The 13,797-nt window shown below is 39.5% G+C and overlaps 4 protein-coding genes across 5 annotated transcripts; all 4 read left to right on the forward strand.

Moving 5' to 3' along the window:
- The first annotated feature begins 721 nt into the window (after window positions 1-721).
- rusf1 (RUS family member 1) lies at window positions 722-3,395 on the forward strand. Its single transcript, XM_074696829.1, has 15 exons — window positions 722-798; window positions 909-1,063; window positions 1,140-1,217; window positions 1,306-1,420; window positions 1,504-1,549; window positions 1,662-1,694; window positions 1,777-1,882; window positions 1,990-2,091; window positions 2,188-2,258; window positions 2,346-2,530; window positions 2,615-2,672; window positions 2,760-2,824; window positions 2,908-3,030; window positions 3,106-3,171; window positions 3,269-3,395. The coding sequence occupies exons 2-15, from the start codon at window positions 914-916 to the stop codon at window positions 3,352-3,354; spliced, it is 1,284 nt and encodes a 427-aa protein (XP_074552930.1). The 5' UTR covers window positions 722-798; window positions 909-913; the 3' UTR covers window positions 3,355-3,395.
- Window positions 3,396-3,818: 423 nt separating this feature from the next.
- LOC141809396 (uncharacterized) lies at window positions 3,819-7,030 on the forward strand. Its single transcript, XM_074696388.1, has 10 exons — window positions 3,819-3,977; window positions 4,276-4,477; window positions 4,571-4,603; window positions 4,749-4,901; window positions 5,515-5,547; window positions 5,636-5,869; window positions 5,995-6,098; window positions 6,189-6,354; window positions 6,432-6,490; window positions 6,593-7,030. The coding sequence occupies exons 1-10, from the start codon at window positions 3,913-3,915 to the stop codon at window positions 6,606-6,608; spliced, it is 1,065 nt and encodes a 354-aa protein (XP_074552489.1). The 5' UTR covers window positions 3,819-3,912; the 3' UTR covers window positions 6,609-7,030.
- A 302-nt stretch (window positions 7,031-7,332) lies between these two features.
- On the forward strand, window positions 7,333-10,988 carry elob (elongin B). 2 transcript variants are annotated; one of them, XM_074696071.1, is made up of 4 exons: window positions 7,333-7,448; window positions 8,971-9,105; window positions 9,226-9,334; window positions 9,487-10,988. In XM_074696071.1, exons 1-4 carry the CDS (start codon window positions 7,446-7,448, stop codon window positions 9,597-9,599), a joined length of 360 nt encoding a protein of 119 aa, XP_074552172.1. In that variant the 5' UTR covers window positions 7,333-7,445; the 3' UTR covers window positions 9,600-10,988. The 2 variants fall into 2 exon arrangements, with proteins under 2 accessions (XP_074552172.1, XP_074552173.1); XM_074696072.1 differs by lacking the exon at window positions 7,333-7,448 and adding an exon at window positions 7,765-7,784.
- A 650-nt stretch (window positions 10,989-11,638) lies between these two features.
- Window positions 11,639-13,528, forward strand: LOC141809189 (putative nuclease HARBI1). Its single transcript, XM_074696067.1, has 3 exons — window positions 11,639-12,164; window positions 12,454-12,685; window positions 12,763-13,528. Exons 1-3 carry the CDS (start codon window positions 11,850-11,852, stop codon window positions 13,476-13,478), a joined length of 1,263 nt encoding a protein of 420 aa, XP_074552168.1. The 5' UTR covers window positions 11,639-11,849; the 3' UTR covers window positions 13,479-13,528.
- The last annotated feature ends 269 nt before the right edge of the window (window positions 13,529-13,797 follow it).

Below are 13,797 nucleotides of genomic sequence, written 5' to 3' on the forward strand. Positions count from 1 at the left end.
CACGGTGAGTCATTGCATCATGCTGTCAGTCATCTCCAATGCTCCAGTGATTTAGCCCTCCTGACTCAGCCAGGACAAACTTACCTACCTGGAGATTTATCACAGAGATAACCATGAAACACCTGTGACAGCCAGTGAATCAGGAAGACAGAGATGTCACAAGTCACAGAGATGAAACTGAGTACACTTATTTACAGGTTGGAGGCAAGGGCGGTCTCAGGCCTTTCTAAAAAACAAAAACAAAAAAAAAAATGTTATTTATTTATTTACAATCCGTTTATGGAGTCCATATTATGCAATTTTGTCAATTCGAGTTTGTATTGTGATTGTTAGATTCCCTTCATAAAATAAGCCAATTTTAGTGACCTTTTTAGCCTGTTGGAATGAAAAAATTAACAAAAAATAGAAAGTTAAAAACATTTTCCACCTCTCCTTTTGAACCCACATAGTAGCAGAGTAGTTTATTTTTGAGCTCTCCTTATTTTTTTGGCCCACCAAGAACTGTAATCCGGACTGTCAGTTGATTGAAGGCAGTTTATTTCTAATTATGCACCTATCACAAATGATAGTTTGGAAATTTTGTCATAAATTGACCTAATATTGTGGTAACGGTGTGATACACTTTTTAAACTCTACTTAGAATCTTCTAGCTACTTTGATTCTAATTTGGCGCATGCTCCGTTCACTTGGTTCTGCCACGCCCAAACCTCAAATCCACCAATGAGGACTCGCCAAACCACGAAGGCGGAAAAAACACGGAAGTGCTTCAATGAAAACAAAACAGGGAAGACACGACACGTATGCTGTGTCCTGTCATTCATTTTACACAGCTTTAATGAGCTTTAATTGAATATACTGAAGTAAATTTCTTCGTCCCGTTGTTTCTCCACTCGTTTTGCTTCCAACAGCCGTAATGCAGAAAATAACAGATGTGGTTCTGGCAACGGAGAGATATGGAAGTGCAGAGTCTTGGAAGTATTTAGCAAAAGATGGAGTGATGGAGAGGAGAAGAGAGGGGACTGGGGGTGAATCAAAAGGAAACTCAATTGTTGGAGTTTTTAAAGTAAGAATTTTAGCATTTCACGTGAACTGTCACATTTTAACTACCTGTCTCATGATGTTCCTCCTCCTTCCTTCAGAGTGTTTTCCTGCCTCAAGGGTACCCAGAGAGTGTCAGTAAGGATTACCTGCAGTACCAGTTTTGGGACACTGTGCAGGTGCAGCACATGTTACTCTGTTTTAAAACGGTTGAAATCATCTCCATCAGATTGAATCTCTTTATACACTCATCTTTCATTCACCCAGGCTTTCTCCAGCTCTCTGTCTGGGACTCTTGCCACCCAAGCTTCCCTCAAAGGTGTAGGGGTTGGAAATCAAGAGGCAACAGTAGCTGCAGCCACAGTCACCTGGTTACTCAGAGGTGAGCTCTCATGTCAAATTACTTACATTTTCATAGCTCACTCATAAGAAAACATATGACTCTTACTAATTTTCCCTGTATAGATGGAACTGGCATGCTGGGAAGGATCCTCTTTGCTTGGCAGAAAGGGTAGGTTCAGTTTAAAGTCCTCTTGAAGCACTCAGGAACTTTCACCTCTGGTCAGCTCTGGCGCCCCCCTGTGGAAAAAAACAGTTTTGATGTTCCCATGTGTCTGTTTCAGGAGTAAACTGGACTCAGAGGCCAAAAAATGGAGGTATGTGTTGTTGACACACTCTTTATTAAGATTAGCATTTTCACTGAAATCATTTGAATTTCTTTTTTTAACTCCTCATCAGACTTTTTGCTGATGTTCTCAACGACATTGCCATGTTCATGGAAATCTTGGCTCCTTACTTCCCTGCTTTCTTCACCCTGATTGTGTGCTCAGCTGGGGTATTCAAAGTAAGAGAACTTTGAAAAGCTTGCTGAGGTTGCTATTACTCAAAGTACTTGGAAATGCTTATTACCAGTTTAATAAGCCTCATTTTATTTTTGTTTGTCTCCACCAGTCGATCGTAGGTGTAGCAGGTGGTGCGACCAGAGCTGCTCTGACTGTCCATCAGGCTCGTAGAGACAACATGGCTGACATCTCTGCCAAAGACGGCAGTCAGGTACACACAAATAAGAAAAAAAAAAGTTCAAGGAGGTTTTGTACTGTAAATGTCTTAAACAATATTTCTTCTTTTTTTTTCTTTGAAAACCAACAGGAGACTTTGGTGAATCTGGCTGGACTGTTGGTCAGTTTGATTCTTATTCCTCTTGTCACTGATAATCCAGTGTAAGTACTAATCCTACGTAGTTGCCTGACTGGTGGCCTCTGTATACATTATTTACCTATATCTCTTCTCTATTCCTCTTCTCTTAGGTTAACCCTCAGCCTCTTCTTCCTCTTCACCATCCTCCACCTGTTTGCCAACTATAAGGCTGTGCGTTCAGTCGTCATGGAAACCTTCAACGAGGCGCGGCTTTCAATCGTTTTGCAGCAGTACCTGAAAGACAATCAGGTTCTGAGTCCACAAGAGGCCAATAAGAGAGAACCAGTTTTTATTGGTCCGTATCCAATAGCACCGTGACTTAGCCACAACTATAGCATGCTGTGCATTCAGTGTGATTTATTCTCCCGTTTTCCATCAGAGCTCAGGAAAAGTTCCCCGATCAAACTTGGAGTGAGGCTACAGGATATTCTCCGGAGGTAATTTCTTATTATGCTTTCCTTTGTTTAATAATTATCTGAAAAAAAAAAACAAAATAAATCATCACAGTTTTGCTTATTTTGCAGCCCAGATGAACTTGATTTGGCTTTGAAGCAAAGCGACATGCCTTACCTGTTAGGTGTAAAAAATGGTACATCACACGCTGTCACGGAAAATGATCATACAACATACAAAGCTTCTACTCGTTTCTTAGTAACTATGTCTTCTCCTCAGGTTGTGTGTGTGTATGTTTGGGACCAGAAACAACAGTAGATGATGAAATCAGAGCAATGTGTCAGGCTATTTGGCTCAGCAGTAGGTTGAGTGACCAAGCTTCAAGAGATCAACAAAGGAAGGGTGAGTCTTTACTTTTATTTATTTGTTTTAGAGGGTTGAATAATGCTTTATTTTACTTATAATGTACTTTTTTAGGTCACTGGGAAATGGTCCAGGAGAGTCACAAGCTGATGGACAAAGTTTTTGGTCCATTTCTTAGAGGTGCACACTCATACACACTTAACAGTTTTAAACTTGATATCCTGATTTTTATCTTAGGCTACTTTGACTAATACAGTGTTCCTGTTACTGTTTCCAGGAGTGGAAGCTGCAGGCTGGGACATAAAACGAACTCTGTTGGACTGGGATGAGTGGAGAGTGGAGTGGAAAATAAAAAGCAACTGAAAAGTGAAACACCTGAGGCCTTTGAAAATCATGGATATTCCCTTTTGTCAATGTTTAATAAATAATATTTTTATGAAGTGTTTGCTTGTTTCCGTCTTTGGTAGTATTTCATGAAGTATTTATAGGTAAAGTAAAATATAATGAAAGGTACTTTGAGACATTTTGTAAGTTTCTAGCCAATAAGGAAATGTTTCTAACCACTAGATGGAGTTGTAAAGCAATATTTTTCACAATGTTTCACGAAGAAGAAAGGACATCGTTCGAATTTCGAGCGGAAATCTGAATAAAATGTCAGTAACGATAACACACTTATCAATAATTTTAACAGGAGTTCGGCCACATACCATTTTAGATAAGGTACAGCAGTAATATGCTGACTAATTGTGCATTTTCCTTCACGATGCTCAAAAAATCCACTTTTACACATGCAGTGAGACTTTTATTCTGAAATTTTAAACCGGATGTGGAAATCGTATTACCACAACTTTGACTTAGACAACTCAAGGAAAATAAATCCTCAGTTTTGAAGCAAATTGAAAAAAAAAAAAAAAAAACTTTATGGGGCGATATAAATGTGCCTACAACTGCGAAAGCTCCAGCGAAACAGATGTAAAGTTTTTTAAGTAAGTTTTGACATTTTTCGGAATATTGTTCGTAGAATAAAGCTAGTTAAGCTAACTCGGCTAATATAAACAATAGCATTGGTCTCATCACCATGCATGTTATTATATGTTACTGTTTACGATTTAGAAAGTTTTGTGTGAGCTGTTAACAGTTGACCTGAAATATTAACTATAGACAGCTTTTTTTTTTATTATTTGACTTTTTAAGTTATTGAAATGAATTTATAGCTCTGTTACAGGTCTTTTGTATTGTTCAAACATCGGTTTAAAGGGGTTTATTAGTTATCCATCATCCCAGGTTTCCCCTGTACAATCCCCGAAAACTCAAGAAATGGCTGAACAACATGAAATGGGACGACTGGACTCCCTCCCGCTTCTCTGTGCTGTGCATCAATCATTTTGAAGAACAGTACATCGACAGGACAGGAAAGAGTGTGACACTTAAGGACAATGCAGTCCCCACCTTATTCTCTTCTTCTGATACCACACAGAAAGAAAAGGTAGTAAATTCATTATGTTCCTTAATTAAACATCAACTAACCTTTCTAATAAGATATCACATGCTCTTCTCTCTCCTTCTCCTCCTGATGTAGACTACTGGTAGCCCAAGAAGTAAGCAAAACAAGGTCAGAGCAAACCGTTTTCAAATCCAAGTTCGTTGTTATATTTTCATTAACCTTAACCTGTTCTTTACTCTTCTGGAGATACAGAAGACATTCAACCAAAATCAAAGCCTTGAATAGTTTGTGTTGTTCCTCTGTTTTGTGACAGACACCTGCTGTCAAACCCACACCACCGATTTCTACTGAGCCACAAACAACCACTTCTTCCATTGCGGAGCCCAGTGTCCATAACGAAGAGCCCGTTCTAACAGTGGAGCTGTGTGGGTATGTTAACACAGACTGCTTTAACTCTCCACTGTTTGTTAAATGCATTTTTCCAAGTTATCCTATCAATCCAAGGATATAAACTATACATTGCTTTACAAAAATCTGGTGTATCCTTAGATAAGCAAAAACACTTAAATCCTCAAAATATAAATGTGGCAAAAGTTCCCTACAGATGTTTTAAAATCTTAACAGGAGTCTAAATTCTCAGAGCAAACAATGTTAATGACTGCCCCTTTTTTAATGAGATCCTCTTTTATATTTCCAGGGACAAAGAGCAAAGTGAGACTGACAGGTGGAGGATTATTGTAGATGAAGGATTGATGAAGATCGAGTCATTTCCACACTTCTTTCATGGAGATTACTGTGTGCCACAGGTAGTCTATTTCATATATTTTAATATCAATTGTGAGAAAAGGAGCAGAAAGTTGAAGACTTTCCTGTGATTTCATAACCCACAGGTTTGAGGTTTATGTTTTGTTTTATTATCTCAATCCTTGTTTATAATCCTTCACATGCACCAGCGAGATATTCAGTGGGCTCCAGATGATGATTTAAGTGTAAGTAGTCCTGTTGATTTGAAGTTATAGTCTGACTTGTTTCATCCTTAAATCGTGTTTTGATCACAAACATAAATGTAATTTTCACAGGTGAAACCCCAAAACCCTGAAAATGTGATAGAGGTAAGTTTGACTTCATTTCCATCAATCATTACAACATTCCCTCTCTGTTCCCTTTGTGTTCCCTCATGATGTGCTGTTATAATGCAAGGTGACGGAGCCATGGCAGTGGCTTGGTCTGGATGTCAGAGGACCCTTACCCGAAACCCTGAACGGTCACAGATACATGTTGACTTTAACTGACTACTATTCCAAGTGGGTAGAAGCCCTGCCTATGGACGCTCTCCTCCCTGAACATGTGGCGAAGCACATCACGGAAATCATTGCCCACTTTGGCTTCCCACTCAGGATCCTCTCCAGACTACCACACGACATGGTTCAAAAAGTATGTGATGATTGAAGTGCTGTGACAGTCCTATTACTCATATTACTCTATAATTGTGCCTTAAAGAAATATCAACAGTTTGTGTCTTTGCAAGCAAAGTTTAACTGAATTCTTCCTCCTGTCAGATCAACAGTGAACTGAAAGAGCAGCTAAGTGTCACCATTTCTCTTGTTGTCCATCATCATCAGACAGGCTCAGCTGATGTGATCACAGAGCAGTTGATCGACAGGTCTGTACTCGATAATTTGACAGCTGTGATATCTAAAGTCATCCGCCTTTGTGTTAATGTTCCTACTTCTCTTGTCCTTCTCGACAAAAGCATGGTCAGTGATCTAGTAGAGGAGCACACACCTGACTGGGACGTCTACCTGCCTGCGAAAGTTTTCAGCCTGTGCTTCACAGAGCACTCACAGACAAAGGAGAGACCTTTCTCAGTGTTGTGCTGTAAAGAAGTAGAGCCAATCAAATCTCCTAGAGTGCTGGATGTAAGTGGTGTGTTTGAATATCTTAGTTTGGTTTTGTTCAAATTTAATGTTGACTCACATTTCATTCTGCTTTAAAGTATGCAGATTCCAGTATCAAAGAGAGAGCTCTCGTGGTGAGATGGAGCAGTTTTACTCAGTGGGTTGAATTTTCTATTAGTTTTTTTTTTAAGGAATAGAGTAACATTGTTTATTTCTGTACTTTTTCAAAAACTAAATTCAAAAATTGCCTTTTTAACAGATCAGGGGAGAGCTAGAATTCCACCAGAAATCACATCTACAGCAAGAACCAGGATTGCCAACATTAGGACACTGTTGGCAGGACCCAAACTCCTTGGCTGCCTCTTCTATGAAGTCATTTTCAGCCTGATAAATTCAACTTATAATAGCATCTTCAGTTTTTTTTATGACATTACAACTTATGGAACTGTTTCAGTTTACTTTTCTGGGTTAGCTTTCAGTTTTCAGTCTAACTACCACATTTGTAGAATGTAAGACTGCTGCTAGTGATTGTTCTAATTTTTCATTCTCATAACATGTCATTAAACATGAATTTGATAAAACTGATTTTGATAACTCTTGTAATATACAAAAATTTTACAGGAAATCTGATGAATTCTACTAGTTGTTTCAACTTGTTTACCATGTTAGCATTTACACAAAATAGTTGCACAGTCTATGAGACATCTAAAGTTTTTGGGCCGTAATAAGTTTTTCAGAGTTAAAAGTATCCTACACATGCCATAGTATTGACATTAAACATGTTCTAGGGTCATTTTTTGACAGATTAAGGTAAATATTGAATCCAATTTGGTGTCATTCAGTGCTTGATATACTTGAGGTGGATGATTTTTTTTTAAGTGCCACAAAAAATAAACATTAATTAAAAAATATAAATTTTGCAGCACATTATTTTGTACCAACAATTTCATATGAAGAGGGATGAGGGCTGAGTTCCTGTACATAGTATTTGAGTGCTGCCACCTGCTGGTAGGTTGAGGCGTTGCAGGTGTGTTTGTCTGATGCTGCTGTGATCTCACAGTTGTCGCTGTGCAGTGGAGGCGTTTTTTTCAGTGTGCAACCAACCGCAAGAAATGGTGAGTGAGGAAAACAGATACAGCTCAAAACGTAATAGCCTGTCGACTAACCAGATCCTTTTCTAACTCAGTCTTTTACTTCCTCTGTAAGTGTTGCCAGAAGCTGATAAAATCCTGTCAGAAAAGCGGACATCAAAAAGCTTCTGCCTTTGTTTAGCTAACCTCTTGCTATCGTGGATTAGCTTCGGACTTGCTAACGGTTTATTGTAATGGGGTTGTTATTCTAACGCTAGAGGTAGATGTTAGCACAAGAGAATCCAAACAGTGTGGTAGAGAATTTAACATTCATTTTAATCAGTGACAACACAATCAGAAAACTTTGCTTGTGATCAAATGGTAAGTTAGCCGTTAAGAAGCTAAGTAGCTAAAGTTGCCAGTGGCAGTTTCTCTAGGCTAACGCTATTAAATGTGACAACGCTTGTAACGTGTTGACAGGTTAACGTGAGGAACAAATGTGAGGTTAATTTAGCCTCTACACATCAATAAACAAGTAATGGAAGAAGCTTCTTTGGCTGACATTTCGTTGGACGGTTATCTTAGTAACAGCTAGCGTCATGACGAGCTAGGCTAGCTCATCATGACGCTATCAAGCAGCTGCCGCACTGTGGCTCTTTAAACTCATGGGTGCAGGGATAGAAGTGACGTTATGGAGAACATTTCTGATACATCTAACCCGTATGACCACAAACCACTGTCACTGACAGCTCGGGGATACTTTTGACACACAGATGTGCTGTGTAGAATCATGTTAATGCTTAGACAAAGTGTGGTTTACCAGCATGTTTACCTGAAGGCTTCACCTAGAGTTCAGCTTGCATGTTAGAAGCGTAGGATACAACAATTAAGTTTACCCCCCACACTTCATTATCCTGCTTTATTGGGATATATTTGCTCTAAATGTAACATATATATTTATACATAGCCTTTGCTTGGACTCTGTGGTGAGCATGCGTTGGAAGTCTTTGCCTTAATTCCCCTTACAGTCAAAGTTGTGCTCTCAAGTTTACATACCCATGCAGAAGTTGTGAAATATTGGTCATTTGTTCCTGGTATTACTTCATTTTTTAAAAGAAAATCAGAAAAATTAGTCATTTATTCTCAAACAGTCACATGTGCCTTTTGTTTTAATTTACCCATATGTCCCCTATCAACATTTTATATACCCTTGAATGTTTGACCTAATAGTAATCACTCAAGTTGACACACACAGGTTGGAACGGTTGTTAGGGATAGGTGGCCACGCCTGTGACTTGTTTTATTAATAAGGGTATGGAAAATATATGAAGAGCACAAGTGCATTTATTTGTATGTAGATTTTTATCAAAGTTTGTTTATTGACATTTATAACGTGTATCAAGGTAGCTTTAAAGTAACCGTAATAGATTTGTGTTAAAGTTAAGTATGTCATACTTCAGTTTCTCGAGCTTTTAGAATCGTATCCAACAAGGTGTCCTTATCAATGAGACATATCTGTAAAAGTGTCTAATTTCCACTACTCTCTCTTTGACCTGATCTCACCTAGGATGTGTTCCTAATGATCAGACGTCACAAGACGACCATCTTTACAGATGCCAAAGAGTCTACCACAGTCTATGAGCTGAAGCGCATTGTGGAGGGTATTTTAAAGAGGCCACCAGAAGATCAGAGGCTTTATAAGGTAATGAGGAAACATAGTTCAGCAGCTTTGTGGTATTTCTAACCAGCATTATACACTACATGTAAAGAATTAACAGCTGACCTTACACATCTTTTATTTTTTCTTGAATATCTTCACCAGGATGATGTGATGCTTAACGACCAACAAACTCTTGGAAATTGTGGTTTCACAAATCAAACAGCTCGACCTCAGGCCCCTGCCACAGTGGGATTAGCTTTCCGTCTGAGCGGTAGGTGCTTCCCTCTTCACACCAGACCATTTGCTGTTTTTGGCGCGGTTCAGCCACATTTGTCGTGTCACTCAGATTTCTTCAGCTCAGCGTACTTTGGGTTAATTGTCACGCCTCTCTGTTGTGGCTGTCTCTCTCTGTCGTTGTCCCAGATGATTCTTTCGAGCAGCTGAGGATCGAGCCCTTCTCCACTCCCCCAGAGCTCCCTGACGTCATGAAGCCCCAGGACTCAGGCAGCACAGCCAACGAGCAGGCTGTTCAGTGAGGGAGGGGCAGGGACAGGAGAGGGACACGCAGGGGGGTTCGGAGGGAGGATGCACGTGGGAAGGGAGGGGTTGACTTTTTGGGAAGTGATGCCTCAGCGGGTGAGTTTTGCCTTGCCGACGACAGACCCTCAGCTGAGCATAAACAATTACAAACACTGATTCCCCTTGTTGTAAATTTGAGGGCGATGCTTCAAAGTGGCTTCAAAGTTTGTCCTGAAATTGGTGACCGATGCTAGAAAAATGATAATTTCACACAAGACCCTTCAGAGATACCTGACGGACTTGTCACGACACTGTCAGTCATCCATGGGGTTGGTAAAGGCTGAACATAAAGAGTTGTACCTCATATTTAATTAATTCTAGTCTTTTTGGGGGGGTAAGGCTATGCTGCCTTACTTGTGTTTTTTATTTTGCTGGCTTGAACGTGGGAGTTGATAAGGTGTGACCTTTTTAGGCTTTTATGTTTGTGTGTTACTTAATTAAAATATTACTAGGATCTAACATGTTTTTGGTCTTTGGCCTGAATATGTGTTGCGACAATAGCTAGGATTTTGTGAATTTCTAAGTTACTGTCTGTGTTTCAAAAACTTTTGAACAATATGAATCTGAAAATAAAATAGATTCACACGTTGGCAGAAAATCCAGTATTGAGATGAACATTTCTTGATATTTTACTTATCGGTAGTTGTAGTTTTCATACTGTAGCTGCTCACAGAAGTTACTGAGACTGAATGCTCTCAGTCGTGGGTGTCTGCATCACATAATGCTGGCGTGGACCTGGTGCTCAATGTACACTAATCCACAGGTAAAGCAGCAATCAAAAAATGAACTGATATTATAAAAGATATTGATTTATTTTCTTTTTTTCTACCTTATTAACGAAGGTGAGGACTCTACAACCTTCCTCTCCAGTGTTGGATGTAGCCCATGACATTTTGGAGGTGTTGACGAGTCGTGAACTAAAAGCGTTTTCAGTTAAACAAGTAGTATGTCATGTGATGGTTTTTTTCTGTATGTGTGAGTAACGGGCTGCACATTTGACTCTCCACAATCATTGCTTTTTTACATTTAGTTCATGCTGCAACTGTGTTGTATTATACATCCTGAATACCTTGCTGCACATTTTTTTTCCTAAAGCTAAAGCTTCATTAAGCGTAAACTCCTCTCCACATCAAAATATCAAATTCTATAACACTGGTTCTCACTATCAGTAAAAGTATGATTTAAATAGAAAACTCCTTTTAATCATGAAAAGAAAATATATCCTGTCCTGGGGATTTTGAATGAGAAAGTTGACTTAGATGCATTAAAATTTGAGGCTGTTAAACAGTGGGACATGATCAAAGTTGCACTTGTAACTGATTTAACATTAAAACAACTGTTTTTCACCATTGTGCCCTGTGCTGTTTTTACAAATGCACTTTTGGATGAATATGGTTTGTGTTTATATACATACATTTATATATACTTTATTTTTGTTTTTTTTTAAACAAATTTTAAAAAAGCAGTTAAGACAACTTAGGACAAACATGTACATCATGAGTGCGATTAAGTGTTTGAAACGGTATACATTAAATGGAAAAAACAGAAAAAGAAAACAAACTACACACAAAACACTGACTTAAGAAGGAGTTGTGATATTCAAAAGTGTACATTTTGTCTTCCTAAGTGCCCAAAATTCTCTTTTAAAAACCTTAAGGGCGTTGTATTGTTTGTGATTTAAGAGCATTTGTGAACAGCAGCTATATTACAAATCACATCTAAAATAAGGGAGTAGAGGCTAAGATGCCATAATTACAAAGTGTTTTTACTTTAAGTGTGGTCTTTTAATACTTAAATAAAACATTTAAAGTTTTTATTTGGGATGAAAAATGTAAAAATCAGCCACATGGGTGTTTAAGTAATTCTATCCAAACTGAAAAATGGCCTATTTTAAGCCGTATTTGGATTTTGATCAACTATAATTTCAGCCAATTAAATAAAACCCAGAATTTAATTTAAACTAGCTTGTTTCTTCAAAATTGTCAAGTTCCCACATCTTTTCTAAGGGAGGTTTTGTTTTGAAAGTTGTTGTTCCGAACTTTTCCACTGCACGTGAACGCACCGTATGCTAGCATAGCATTTCCAACGGGCGCAGATTCCAAACATCGGTGCACAGCTAAGCTAACTGTTCAACCGTGTTCAACTTTACCGCCGCAGAAATAATGAACTACCTTCATGGAAAGGAAATGCGTGTTTAAAAGATAAAAATGGACTTCAGTGAGTTTATCGTGTCAGCGGGCAGAGCCGTGTTAGACATAGTGGAGAGCGAATGGCAGCCTCTGTCCTCGGCTGAGCTGGAGCAGCGGCTGGATCATGCTGTGGAAGACATCCTGGAGGCTGACCTGATGGCGAAACTGAAAAGTCAGCCTCCTCCTCCGACTATTTACGTGCAGCTGCAACAAAGTCAGGCTGATGTGCAAGCTCAAGTTTTACAGACGACAACAACCTGCAGCCCTCAAGAGGAAGAAGGGACACAGGACCCCGGAGAGTTTGCGCAAACCTTGGACAGTGCTGCAGTCCAGGTAACCCACTGAATACTGATCACATATACATGAAGACCACAAATCAGTATTTTAGCTTAGGATGCTTTCATCTTGGTTCAACAGTAAGCATTGCCTTTGTATACTGTGATAAAAATCCACTTTCCTATTCATTTTCACGTCAAATTTTAACATTTTCTATCAGAATAAGACCTTTTCTAGTCCTCTTTTGACTTTTTTTTGATTGATAAAAAATGGAACCATAAATATCTGATTTTTCTGACCTATTAAAAGGGTTTCAGTGACATACAGTAGTTCTTTCTCTCATCAGCACATTGCAGACTTGCTCCAGACTTCCAAATCCAGAGCCCGGATGGCAGGACGGGCTTGTTTATCCCTGTCCCACACCATCATGCTGTCCCTCACGCTCCTCTCTGAGCGCATCAGTTACCGCACCGTTTCCCAACGCTTCCACCTGGAGAAAGGAAACATCCACAGGATCTTCTTTTCCTTCTGTGAGCGCGTCAACGTGCTGGAAGAGACGCTCATCACATGGCCAAGTGGTGAGTTGACTGCAGGGATTTTTTTCTTTTAAGATTTGTGAGTGAATTGAATGGTGTGTTTCCTCACTTTTCTCCAGGCCAGGAGGCAGTAGAGTCCCTTGTCCCACTTTGCAGTCCAGAGAAGGAGCAGGGAGACCATGACATCCCTCTGGTTCTAGGAGTTTTAGGACACACGTGCATCCCGATCCGCCTGCCAATCGGGAAACGAGACGTGGAGAGCACAGCGCCTGAGGTTAAGAGGATGAAGACAGAGGCCCACGCCGACTCTTGGCTAAACCTTGAGCTGGTGTGTGATCACAATGGTCGATTTCTACACTGCAGTATCAGTAAAGAATCAGATGTGGACAGAGGCAGAGCTCTGAGAGACAAACTTAAACAAAACCCTGAACTTTTACCTTCTGGCTCCTTCCTTGTTGCCAGATCTGGCTACCCGCTTTCTGCTCAGATTTTAACTCCACACTCAGGAAGTCTTGGACCAAGAGAGGAACTCTTCAACAAGACGCTGGAGGGACATTTTCACATCCTGGATCAGGCTGTTGCTAATCTTAAAACCAGGTTTCAAAGACTCCGGTATCTGGATATTGGAAACTATGATCGAGCCAGAGCGGTTGTGCTGACTGCCTGTGTGTTACACAACGTGTTTCTGGACATGGGACAGGTGGTTCAAGGAGAAGTGGAGACAGAGGAATCTTTATCCAGTGAGGCAGAGGAGGAGCTGGACGAGGAGGGTGTACAGAGACGTGATGTCGTCTCAGATTTACTGTTTAAAAACGTTGATTCTGTTGGCGCATAACGAGATCAAATCTTATAGAAAACTTCATGGATGTGAATGTGGTTTTGAAATATAAAAGTTTATTTCAACAGACTCTCTACTGTTAGAAATGCACTGTTTTCTACTGTAAATCTAGCTTTTACATACTTTTTACTGTGCAGTTAGAAGGATAAATAAGAACCAAGTATTAATGCTTTATCAAACAGGTTTTGTCAGTAGGTGGCAGAGTAATAAAACATTTCATTTGACCAGTGAACCATTGCACAATCCTCTATTGTGGTATAAAAATAAATGATTGCATTCATTGGGGCGTCTACATAAAGAAGAAACTGATCAGCCT

This window comes from Halichoeres trimaculatus, unplaced genomic scaffold (genome assembly GCF_033239565.1).
Source record: "Halichoeres trimaculatus isolate MK-OKI-2021-1 unplaced genomic scaffold, fHalTri1.1 fHalTri1_scaffold_20, whole genome shotgun sequence".
NCBI lineage: Eukaryota > Metazoa > Chordata > Actinopteri > Labriformes > Labridae > Halichoeres > Halichoeres trimaculatus.

Bases quoted from the DNA above. Each gene is read 5' to 3' on its own strand.
- LOC141809396 (XM_074696388.1), top strand. From the start codon at position 3,913: ATGGGGCGATATAAATGTGCCTACAACTGCGAAAGCTCCAGCGAAACA. The intron at 5,548-5,635 runs GTAAGTTTGACT...TTATAATGCAAG, and splicing joins ACCCTGAAAATGTGATAGAG to GTGACGGAGCCATGGCAGTG. The intron at 5,870-5,994 runs GTATGTGATGAT...TCCTCCTGTCAG, and splicing joins CACACGACATGGTTCAAAAA to ATCAACAGTGAACTGAAAGA.
- LOC141809189 (XM_074696067.1), top strand. From the start codon at position 11,850: ATGGACTTCAGTGAGTTTATCGTGTCAGCGGGCAGAGCCGTGTTAGAC. The intron at 12,165-12,453 runs GTAACCCACTGA...TTCTCTCATCAG, and splicing joins TGGACAGTGCTGCAGTCCAG to CACATTGCAGACTTGCTCCA. The intron at 12,686-12,762 runs GTGAGTTGACTG...ACTTTTCTCCAG, and splicing joins GCTCATCACATGGCCAAGTG to GCCAGGAGGCAGTAGAGTCC.
- rusf1 (XM_074696829.1), top strand. From the start codon at position 914: ATGCAGAAAATAACAGATGTGGTTCTGGCAACGGAGAGATATGGAAGT. The intron at 1,550-1,661 runs GTAGGTTCAGTT...TGTCTGTTTCAG, and splicing joins CTCTTTGCTTGGCAGAAAGG to GAGTAAACTGGACTCAGAGG. The intron at 2,092-2,187 runs GTACACACAAAT...GAAAACCAACAG, and splicing joins CTGCCAAAGACGGCAGTCAG to GAGACTTTGGTGAATCTGGC.
- elob (XM_074696071.1), top strand. The intron at 9,106-9,225 runs GTAATGAGGAAA...TATCTTCACCAG, and splicing joins AAGATCAGAGGCTTTATAAG to GATGATGTGATGCTTAACGA. The intron at 9,335-9,486 runs GTAGGTGCTTCC...TCGTTGTCCCAG, and splicing joins ATTAGCTTTCCGTCTGAGCG to ATGATTCTTTCGAGCAGCTG.